The sequence below is a fragment of the Dromiciops gliroides genome, chromosome 2 (genome assembly GCF_019393635.1).
Source record: "Dromiciops gliroides isolate mDroGli1 chromosome 2, mDroGli1.pri, whole genome shotgun sequence".
In the NCBI taxonomy this organism is placed as follows: Eukaryota; Metazoa; Chordata; class Mammalia; order Microbiotheria; family Microbiotheriidae; genus Dromiciops; species Dromiciops gliroides.
Genome location: NC_057862.1, coordinates 120,669,851 through 120,682,112, shown reverse-complemented (window position 1 = coordinate 120,682,112; position 12,262 = coordinate 120,669,851). Strand labels below are relative to the sequence as shown.

Sequence of the window (12,262 nt, the reverse complement as noted above, 5' to 3'; positions counted from 1 at the left end):
ATTCCATGTATGACAATAAGATTTTTTTGTTTTGATTGCCTGATCAGTATTAATCTGCTACCCTTGAGACTTTCCTGACCACAGTTATCTCCATATCATCAAGTTCGATGTCATTTCCCACACCTACCAAATTTGATCCATTTTTTTTCTTAGAGAGGAAGGGCTAAGCTATTGGAGATACAGGCTGCTGAGAAGATCCTTAAAATAAAGGGAGCTATGTATAGCATGCTGAGCCCACACAGCTGGAAGACTGCTCTTCATTAAACAGTCTCCTATTTTTAAACAGGCTATATTCAACCCTGAATACTACATGGAGTGTATGGATTCTGAATGGCATCTGCTCATTTGTCTCTTTCCATTTGGTTTAGCAATTTTCAGCTTACAGTAGCGTGTATTCTGAGGACTGGTGGAACTAAGCAGTTGCCACCACTCTCCTCTGTTGCCTGAAGCCTAGCTACATTGGTTGGAGATAAATATCATAGTGAGAAAGCTGCTCTCAAGATTTTTTACTTTGACCTTGAGGATATGATTAGCCATTTAAAGCATTGCTTAAGAGTATCACCAGAATCAATGTGTTGTAGGGGGGAACAACATTGGACATGGAGTCAGAAAACCTACATGTAAGGCCCGATTCAGTTACATTTGTGTGTGACCTTAGGCAAGTCACTTTTCCAGGGCTAAAAAAGAAGTCTAGCCATCAGGAGGAGATTCTTCTCTGGATATTTTCTTCAATTTGTTCACCTTGTGTTAGAGACAAGGTATAAGAGTATTTTAAAAAAAGGACCATGAAGGTGGAAAATGAAAACCATGAATGGATAAGTCATTTAAAAAATCACTAGAAACCATGAAAAAATTAAAATTCCATGGGTAAACAATAGCTGACAATTTATGGTATTTTTTTTTTTCAGGGCAATGAGGGTTAAGTGACTTGACCAGGGTCACATAGGTAGTGTCAAGTATCTAAGGTCAGATTTGAACTCAGGTCCTCCTGAATCCAGGGCTGGTGCTTTATCCACTTCACCACTCAGCTGCCCCCCCCCAATTTATAGTATTTTACAATTTATAGAGGACTATGGCAACCTCTTATTTTATTTTTAAAAGAAACCCATGTTAGGCAGTAAAAATATTTTAGCTTCATTTTACAGATGAATGAATGAATCAAAAAGCATTTAGTATTATGTAAGAAGCACTGTGCTAAACTCTCAGGGTACAAATACAGCCTCTGCTGTCATGAAACTGAAGTTCAGATGGGGGAGGTAAAATATCCACCAAGTTAGTCATTAGCCAAACCTGGGCCTTCATAAGATTTTAAGATGATAGATGAATTGTTTCATATATGGGGAAACTGAGGGACAGAGAAAGGCTAAATAATTTTCCCAGGGTCACCTAGCTAGTAAGTTTCTGAGGCAAGTTTTAAAATAAAGTCCAATTTTCTCTTTCCGCTATATTATATGAAATTATCTGGTTGTGAAATTTAATACTATAATAATGAAGACTAAACCTGTGATTTCATTAGGAGAGAACCTCCAATGAAGAGACTTCTTTTTACCAATATGCCTTCTTAGGAAGTATTATATGATGTGCCCAGGTATGTGGAATAAGCAGGAACTGACCCCAGCTTTTCCTTATTCCAAGGCAGATCCTTTGTTTACTATGCCTCATTGTCTTTCAGCTGTAATATTAAACATTAAACGTTAAACATTCTGAATCAGATTTGGCCCAATGAAAAAGCATATAAATTACTTTGCAACCATAAAGCACTGTACAATTATAAGCTAATATTATTCCTAATAAAGGCTAGATAACACAAAATGTTTCCTCGTCTGTAGAATTGGCTGGAGAGGGAAATGACAAACCACTCCAGTATCTTTGCCAAGAAAATCCCAAATGGGGTCATGAATAGTTGGACATGACAGAAATGACTCAACAGCAGCGACAACAATATAAAATGTAGTCAGCTGATTAAATCTTCTGAACAGTTATCTGTCATGTTGATTTTTCCATATGTTTATGTCCTTGGCACTCCATACTCTTCTTCCAATCCATTTTTTTCCCTTCTCCCTTCCCTCACTCCTAGCAAATATAATTAATATTTGGTCTCTTTATAAGTTTTTTTTTGCTGGGAATTCCAGATGATTCTCATTTTCTTTTTTGGTTGAGCAATGAGGGTTAAGTGACTTGCCCAAGGTCACATAGCTAGTAAGTGTCAAGTGTCTGAGGCTAGACTTGAACTCAGGTCCTCCTGACTCCAGGGCTGGTGCTCTATCCATTGTGCCACCTAGCTGCCCCCCGACTCTCATTTTCTATGATTAGACTCACCACCTCCACCCATCCCTGCCCAAAGAGTCATTTTAATATTCATTTCTCAATCATCCAGATTGAGGTTCATGTAGTGCTCTCAGGTTCCCTTCCTTTTCCTGCTTTCTGTCTTCTGGTCAGTTAGCTCATTTTCATGTTCATCAGGGAAGGAATGGGGAATAAAAGGACCTGAAATTCAAAGCCAATATTATTAGAGTCTTAGAAGCTCTGGTGAAGGTTTTCCTGAACGAGGCTGAAAAAGATGGATTAGAGATTACCTAATCATTTCAATGATTTGTATGTCCATGAAAATAAAGTAACTTAAAGATGAAATGAAACCAGATCATTCTTTGATCTGATTATGATTAGAATGGCATGCTGAATGTGGTTACCTCTGATTTCAGCCGTTCAATCTCAATCTCCCCATCTTCGATCTGTTGTCGCAGCTGTTTGGCAACTGTTTTCTCTGTTTCCACAATTTGAAGTAAATGGAGATACTTCTGCATTAAAGCTTCATGCTCTGTGGCCAGGTTCCTGTAACTATGCAGAGACATGAGCGTTTCAAATATGTCTTCATTTAAAAAAATGCTGCCTATACTCTTCATGATCCTCCCTCTTTCCCCTTAACCAATCAACCAAACAATCAGCAGCCAAGAATTTTTGAACACTTTTTTTGTGTTCAGCACTGTTTGTTGTTGTTTGTCCTTCATTTTTTTTATTTTGGTGAGGCAATTGGGGTTAAGTGACTTGCCCAGGGTCACACAGCTAGTAAGTGTCAAGTGTCTGAGGCCAGATTTGAACTCAGGTCCTCCTGAATCCAAGGCCAGTGCTTTATCTACTGTGCCACCTAGCTACCCCTGTCCATCATTCTTGAAGAGAACTATGACATCAGGGTGATACCAACTTGCACTAAATTGGATTTAAGTGAGAGAGGGCTGTGCAAGGTCACCAACTTCAAGTCTCTCCTCCAGACCCATCTAAATCCAGTGGCAAGATATACATCAGGATGACTGGAGGTGGCCTCAGATGTTTAAGGCAATTGGGATTAAGTGACTTGCCCAGGGTCACACAGCTAGTAAGTGTCAGAGGTGAGATTTGAATTCAGTTCCTCCCAACTCCAGGACCAGTGCTTTATCCACTGTATCACCTAGCTGCCCCTCAGCACTGTTCTATGCACAATGGCAGATGCAAACACATTGAAGAGTTTAGAGTAACACACATAAAGTTAAGGGAGAAAGACAGCATATAATTAAATGATAATTTAATGGTATAAATTACAAAGGTAGGAGATCTGAGAAGTAGGAGATGAGAGCTGGAGTGGTCAAGGAAGGCTTTGCAGAAGTGGGACTTAGTCTGAACCACAATGGATGGGTAGAAATTGTATGGGTGATTAAGAGATAGGATATTTTAGGTGTAGGAAACAATATAAGCAAAGATGTGTAGGAGGATATGTGTGATCATGGTAAATTCAAAAGCCAGTAATGCAAGTATCCTGAATGAAGGATCCGTGTTGGGGAGCAGTTGTGAATAAGGTTGGGTAGGCAATAAGGGGCTAGATTATTGAGATTCTTGAAACTGATTAAATTAGACTGCATTTTTTTTTGCAGGGCAATGAGGGTTAAGTGACTTGCCCAGGGTCACACAGCTAATAAGTATCAAGTGTCTGAGGCCAGATTTGAACTCAGGTCCTCCTGAATACAGGGCTGGTGCTTTATCCACTGCGCCACCCAGCTGCCCAAATTAGACTGCATTTTAAAAATTATGAGTGCTAAACTGGGTTTTCTAAAATTATTGCTACGTATATATTAATTGCTATTGCACCCATTTTGGCAGTAAGCATTAATTAATTAATATAATATATACCGTAAAGAATTAACTGACCCAGGAAGAAAAGATTATTTTGGTGACATTTTAGAAGATGGATGGTAGCGTAAAGGGACTAGAAGCAGGGCTGGAGGAGACCTTAGAAGCCATTTAGTTCAACACTTTCTAACATATGATAAGACTGAGGCTCAGAAAAGTTAAGGGACTCATCCAAGGTCACATGGGTAACAAGTAGCAAAGCTGGGATTTGAGCCCAGATCCTTTGTGTAGGATCAGACCTCTTGTGCAATAAGGATGGTATTGCAATAGGTGCTGCGAGGTGTTAAGGACCTGAACTAAGGTGATGGATGTACAAATGACCTGAATGGACAGATTTGAGAGATATTGTGGAGGCAGGACTAATGAGACTTGAGAATTCTTTGGTGGGAGAGGTTGGTGTGATGGAGAATGTTAATATGAGATTATGAATCTGGGCAACTGGGAGGACGGTGGTGCCCATGACAGTAAAGAGGGGAAGTTTGGAAGAGGGTGGGGTTAGTGGGAAAGATGATGAACTTCCTTTTGGACATGTTAAGGTTGAGAGGCCAATGGGACATCCAAGGTAGGATTTCCAGCAGAAAGTTGGCATTTGGAATTCATAAGATTGGTTGGGACTAGTTTGAACTTCCTCACTTTGTACTTGAGGAAATTGAGGACTAAAAAATCAAAATGACTTGCCTAAAGGTCCACACTGTCAGTTATTGGTAGAGTCAGGACTAGAACCCAGGTCTCTTGACTCCCAATCGAAGCATGCTTTCCATTATGTCAAATAATGGTGGTTGAAAAAGTCACCGAAGGTCTCGGAGCAGAGTAGTGACATGGTGAAGATGGTATTTAAGGAAGATTAGTTTAACAGTCATGTAGAGGATAGGCTAGACAGAGAGAGAGACTATAATAAAGGAAGACAGCTAAAAGGTTGCCACAGTAATCTGAATTCTGTGTGAAGTGACAAAGTCTGGACTGGGGTGATAACAAGGGGAATGAGGTGGAAAACAAAGATTTTGAAGGGAGAATCCAAAGGATTTCATGGACATCTGGGTCACAGAATCACAGAATCACAGACTTCTATAATTTGAAAGGAACTCAGATGCCACCATGTTCAACATATAACTGAATTCCTATTCTTTATTCCTATTTATTTATTCTTTATTCCTATTCTTCTTTACAATAGTGGTGTTAAATTCAAATAGAAACATGGCCAGTAAATCATGGATAAGATTTCTTAAGGGTCATAAATTAGGGGCAGCTAGGTTGCACAGTGGATAGAGCACCGGACCTGAATTCAAGAGGACCTGAGTTCAAATCCAGCCTCAGACCCTTGACACTTACTAGCTATGTGACCCTGGGCAAGTCACTTAACCCCAATTGCCTCCCCCTGCCCCCTCAAAGGGTCATAGATTGATTTTGCTTTAAAATGTAATCTTATCTGTATCTTATTGTATTTTTTATTTATTTTGTTAACTATTTTCCAATTACATTTTAGTCTTGTTTGGGCGACATCCAGGAGTGTTGGGACTTTGTGTTTGAAACCTTTGTTCTATCATAATCCTGAAAAATGATCATCTAGCTCAGATTTGGAAATGAGCAGAGATGGGGAATATTTTACTTCCAGAGGCAACCCACAATTTCATGGATATAAGTCTCTCCAACTGACTTATAAGTGTCTTGTAGTTAATGTCTGTATTTTAAACATTTTGTAATACCACCTTTCTAATATTCTGCTGAATACAGACTGAACTCAATAAATATTTTGATGTCCTGTTGAAACCTCAAACTTAACATGTCCAAATCCCATTTTTAAAGTAATGCTAATTGGGGGGCAGCTAGGTGGTGCAGTAGATAAAGCACCTCCTGGATTCAGGAGGACCTGAGTTCAAATCCGGTCTCAGACACTTTACACTTACTAGCTGTGTGACCTTGGGCAAGCCACTTAACCCCTACTGCTCTGCAAAAAAAAAAATAAGTAGTGCTAATTATGAGTCTTTTTTAAACCCCTAACATTGAGAAAAATATGCCTCTCTGTGAGGTATGCCAGTTGCTCCTTGGATTTACTATCTGGGGCCAAGAGGAATGAGTCTAACCTGACATATAGGGAATGAAAAGAGGAGTAGTGGAAAGATGACAGCTCCCAAGCTTTCTCTGCATTATAGAATTTCACTTTAGTATGTTTGAAAAGTGGGGAATTACCAAATTTTCTAAGGAGAAACTGTTAATGGCTTCTAGAATGGCCTCTAGAATAGTCTAGTCCTATGACTGCTTGGTTCTCAGAAAGAGATCATCTCTCTTTTGTATAATTATATATCTGGAGTTAGAAGGCCAACTAGTCGAACCCCTTCATTTTATAAATGAGAAAACAGGCCCAAGGTGGTCAATTGATTTGCCTCAGGCCATATTTCAGGGGTGAGGTTCAAATCCAGGTCTTCTAATTCCGGGCTGGTGATCTTTCTATTGTACTATATAGTCAATTAAACAATAACATTCAATTTAACAAACATTTTTGGAGTATCTGCTATGGAGCCTTCTACTAGGTACTGAGAAGCATAGGAAGCTGAATAAAACATTACTCTTGGCTTCAAGGAGCTTACAGACAGACCATCTCAAGCAAAGATTATTATCCTAGATTCATGAACTTATCTTTGAAAACTATTTTGACAACTGTATTTCAATATAACTGGTTTCCTTTGTAATCCCATATATTTTGTGTTACGAATTTACAATATATTATTCTGAGAAGGGGTCTATACTAGTCTGCCAAAGGGGTCAATTACAGAAAAAAAGATGAAGAACTTTTGATCTAGTGGAGCTAACACCTCTCAAGATAAATGCAGACATGCTTTCATTATGAGAATATATTATTAATCAATCTAGCAGTATTTCCTGAGTTTAACCTGTGCTTGCAGGACTCTGTTAGGTAGGAAGATGGAATTACAAGAAATTTCAGACATAGACCCTAACTACAAGGAACTTAGACATTGGTTGCAGAGAAAAGACATATCTCATATTAATCAGTAAAAAGATAGAATTGAATAAAGCATTTTATTGTTCAGTATGAACAGTTAGAGAATAAAATTTTGGACTACAAAGTTATGTGGTATAGACAAGAGGTACAAAATCAGTTAGAGAAAGGTGGCATTAAGCATGGACTGAAATTGACAGGGAAGACTTCTTGTTGGAGGCATCGTAAGATAAGGCTTAAAGAATGAGTAAGGCAGAGAGGAGAGCAGGAGAATTTGTTGTGGAAGGAAACAGCATGACTAAAGGCAGAGGTAGGAGAGGGTATAACACCAGTTTTTAAAAAATTGGATCCGGAAGGAAAATCAACAGTGTGCTATATTTTGTGTGTGTGTGTGTGTGGGGGGGGCAATGAGGGTTAAGTGACTTGCCCAGGGTCACACAGCTAGTGGGTGTCAAGTGTCTGAGGCCAGATTTTAACTCAAGTCCTCCTGAATCCAGGGCTGGTGCTTTATCCACTGTGCCACCTAGCTGCCCCCCAGTGTGCTATATTTTTTAAAAGTAGTTCAACATATACTAGTACTCATTATAAAATACTATTTGAGGGAAAAGGAACTTTAAACTTTTGTTGCTGAAAATTAGGCTAATCCTTAATTTCTTACCAAAGTACTTTTTCTTTATTTGCAAAGGAAATGCTGCTAAATATTAGACAAACATTATTTTCAAAATTAACCCCTCATCTCATTCTAACCCCCATACATGAAAATTTATGAAGATCATGACATTTATTGGGGGTTGATCAGGGAAGTTCTGTGGTTAACATAATTAAATTAGCACTGGCCCTGGCTTCAGAAGGACCTGAGTTCAAATCCGGCCTCAGACACTTAACACTTACTAGCTGTGTGATCCTGGGCAAGTCACTTAACCTCAATTGCCCCGCAAAAACCCAAAAAACCCAAACCCCAAAACAAAACCAAATTTAAAAAAAACCCCATAATTAAATTATCAGGTGATGAACTTTCTTCTGGGACTTTGATGTCATTTCCCTGTGGAAGCTGTGGACGTAACACTTTGTTCCTGTTGAAGGTTTCTTATTGTTAGTGAATTGTTGGATGAATTGTACTAAGAGGAGCTTTTCTTTTGTAGGGCCTATGAGGAGTCAACAGACTTGCTGGATCTTTTGCTTTTTTGCCTGTTTGGCCTCCCTCTCGCTCCCTCTTTCTCCTTCTTTCCTCTCTTCTCCGGAGATGTCTTGAGAGAGCAAAAAACCTAAGACTAGACCTGGGTTTTGGGGTCAGGGTCAGATTTCTTCTCTAGGAGCTACAAAGGTGTCTGCCTTGGGGCAGAGGTAAATGGGAGTTGCATGTATATTACTCTTGCTCACCTTAGCCCTAAGAAGACAGCTCTTGATCTTAAGATTTCCTAAGAAACATTGAGAATTCCTGAACTCCAGTCTCCTGTATAGAGGAGGGAATATTTACCCCATAATTGTTAATCCAGAGTCTAGCCTTCTAGCAAGAGAAAGATGAGTTCCCAGGTAGGTCTAGCCTTGAGAATGCTTTAATGACAAGCCCAGTAGAGTTCGAGTTCTGGGATACAGTCTTCTTGAGAGCAAAGGGGAGTTCCTGGTTAGTTGAAGAAAGATGATCTTGCACATGTCCCCCAGACCTGGGAGGAACAGCAAAGGACTAAAGCTATTACAAAGAAGAATAAAATACCTTGACTTTGTATTCCTCTCTCTATGAATTAATTAGATGTTGTAGATTTGATGGAGAAGGGATTTCTTTTGTAGCAATCTCAAAATCATTTTTCTTCCAGCTGGGGAAAAGGAGAGTCCAGATCTTCAAGGTAATACCAAGGCTGGATGCCTGCATGATTTCTTAGGGATGAAAGTGGAGTATCACTGGAATGTCAAAACAACCCCAGGTTCATTTCCTCCTTTCAGGAGATTCCAAACCAAAGGATAGTGCTAAGCACTCTAGGGGGACTCTAGGTATCTGGAGAAAGGAGGGACTCTCCAGAGGCAGCCAGTGGTGCAATGGATAGGATGCTAAGTCTGGAGTCAGGAAGACAGACCTGAATTGAAATCTATCCTCAGACATTAAAAAAAAATTAATTTAATTTAATTTGGGGGGGCAGGGCAATGAGGGTTAAGTGACTTGTCCAAGGTCACACAGCTAGTAAGTGTCAAGTGTCTGAGGCCAAATTTGAACTCAGGTCCTCCCGAATCCAGGGCTGGTGCTTTAACCACTGCACCACTTAGCCTCAGGCATTTACTAGCTGTGTGGACTTAGCCTCTGGTTGCCTCAGTTTACTCATCTGTAAAATGAGATTAGTAATTGCTCTTATTTTGCAGGGTTGCTATTGGGATCAAATGAAATAATATTTGTAAAAGGGTTTAGCACAGTCAGTGCCCAGCACAAAGCAGGTGCGACTTTAATGCTTATTCCCCTTTCCCAGGAGGGGAGAATTGTGTTGATTGTTTATTGATGTCTATGAATCCTTTTTGTGATTTTTGCATTTTCTTTGTGAAAATTAAGGTTTATCCTCTACTCAATTAATTCATTATTACCGTAAGTGTTTCACAGAGCTAGGGATCCTTTTTAACCACAACTGTGGAGATATAGATATGAATGATAAAGCTATATTTTAAGATTTTCTCAATGACAATTCTGGGTGGGGATAATATTAGGAAAGAGTTGTTTTGGGAGACTGTCCCCTAGATTGGATTCAGCTCATGTACACCCAAAGCTTGGGATGCTGGGCTATATAGGTTATCCATTTTTGCTTGTAAAGGAATCACAACATGATAGAAAGCTCACTGGACCAAGGGTCAGGAAATGTGGGTTCTAATCCCAACTGTTCTATCACCTAACTAAACTTAGACAATTTAACTACTTTGGATGTCAGTTTCCTTATCTGTAAAATGAGAGGACAGGATTAATTGATTTCTAAGACCCCTTCCAATTGGGAAGTTTTATTATTCTAATGACAATATGCTAGTTACATCAAAAGCTTAAAGTAACAGCATCTTTTCTGAAAGCATGTTTTTTTGTTTTTTTTTCCTGGTGGAAAAAATATAGTGTCTGAGCATATATATGTGTGGATGAATTCTTTCCTGCTGCAAACAGACTTTAAAAGGTAAACAGCATCTGCTCAGAACAGGAAATAACAATCAGGAAATTCATGTCTTTTCTTTCTATTCATTCTTAATTTCCAATGCTAATAGCTAATTGCTTTAAATAATGTTTTAAGTCCTGACCAAAGGTGTTATATATGAGAAACTACAGTCTGGGTTTGACTTCCTGGTGTGAAATTCAAATGTAGTTTTATTTCTTTTATTAATGACCACTAATGGACTATAATGAAGGCACAGCCTATTAGCTAAACAAACAAACAATTAAATTGAATTGTCACCTGAATTAACTTGATCATTGTTCTTCCTTGCTGTTCAGACAGAAGTGTATTTCACTACTAAAGGGCTGTCACCATGAAAAACAATCACCAAATTCAGTTTTTTGGGTCACAAAATCCTAGAGTGGGAAGGGACCTTGGAGGTCATTGAGGAGAATCCCTACCCAGATCATGAATGCCCTTTTTTTAAAATTAAATTTTATTTTTTTTGCGGGGACAGGGCAATGAGGGTTAAGTGACTTGCCCAGGGTCACACAGCTAGTAAGTGTCATATGTCTGGGGTTAGATCTGAACTCAGGTCCTCCTGAATCCAGAGCCAGTGCTCTATCCACTGTGCCACCTAGCTGCCCCACATGAATGCCTTCTACAACATTGGTGACACAGAAATCATCCAGCTTCTGCTTGAATAGCCCCAATTACTGGGAACTCACTACCTCCTGCAGAAATTGTTAGTGTCCCTTTACTTTGTATTCATTTTGTTTATAACTTGTGTTTGCTTATATGTGAATTTGTAGCCTTCCAGCACAATGTAAACTGCTTAAGGTCAGGGTCTGTCTTACTGTTTGTTGTACTTCTTCAAGATCCAGCTTGTAACATAGTGACTAGCACACAAGTAATATAGTAGGAAGAACTCTGGCTATAGAGCGGGAGGACCAGGCTTCACATCTGTTGATATTGTCTACCTATGTAACCTGTGCATGTCACTTAACCTTCTTGAGACTCAGTTTCCTCATCTGTAAAATGAGGGGTTAGATTAGATGGCCTTTAAAGTTCTTTCTGGTCTAGGTCAATGATCCCAGATGCTTAATAAATGCTTGTTGATTGATTCCATTTTTCAGCTCTGACTCATTCTTCCTTCCTTCCTTCCTTCCTTCCTTCCTTCCTTCCTTCCTTCCTTCCTTCCTTCCTTCCTTCCTTCCTTCCTTCCTTCCTTCCTTCCTTCCTTCCTTCCTTCCTTCCTTCCTTCCTTCCTCCCTCCCTCCGTCCCTCCTTCCCTCCCTCCCTCCCTGTCTCTCTCTCTCTCTCTCTCTCTTTCTCTTTCTTTCTCCCTATCTTCCTGTCTTTTTTTTTGGTGAGGCAGTTGGGGTTAAGTGACTTGCCCAGGTTAACACAGCTAGTAAGTGTCAAGTGTATGAGGCTGGATTTGAACTCAAGCCCTCCTGACTCCAGGGTCGGTGCTCCATCCACTGTGCCACCTGGCTACTCCAGCTCTAATTTTTAAGAAGCCATTCCTTATATTGAACCAAAATTTCCATCCTTATGATTTCCACCTGTTGGCTCTGGTTCTTTCTTTCCTTTTGGGTCACATAAAATAAGTTTAAGCCTTCTATCATATAATGCCCTTCAAATAGTTGGAAGATCCCTGTCAAGTCACCAAACATTTTCTTCCTCAGTTCCTTTAATAATTTCTTCTACAACAATGTTTCAGGTACTCTTACTGTCCTGGTCTTCTTTTGAATGTACTACTTGGTAATACCCTTCTGAAAATGTGTTGCCTAGACATGAATAATATTGGGGATCTCATGAATGACCTCAGAGGCATTTTTATGTAGAGACACAGTCTTCCCAATAAGTACTGTAAATACTTGATGAGAGACCATTCAAACACTGTGTTCTTTTCAGTGCCTGGGCAAACCATCAGTGCTGTCTCTATTATTGTCATTAGTGTCATAGAAATAGGCATTTACACATGCTATCCTTACCATGTAATTTGATTAGTTTGTTCTTGATTGTC

The 12,262-nt window shown here is 39.4% G+C and overlaps 1 protein-coding gene across 1 annotated transcript in view; it reads right to left on the bottom strand.

The window, feature by feature from the left end:
• The window catches only part of RASGRF1 (Ras protein specific guanine nucleotide releasing factor 1), a 219,042-nt gene that overhangs the window by 139,085 nt on the left and 67,695 nt on the right, over positions 1-12,262 (bottom strand). The window contains exon 3 of the mRNA XM_043981671.1: positions 2,691-2,838. Within this exon, the coding sequence (XP_043837606.1) occupies positions 2,691-2,838 (148 nt within the window). The remainder of the gene's footprint in view (positions 1-2,690; positions 2,839-12,262) is intronic.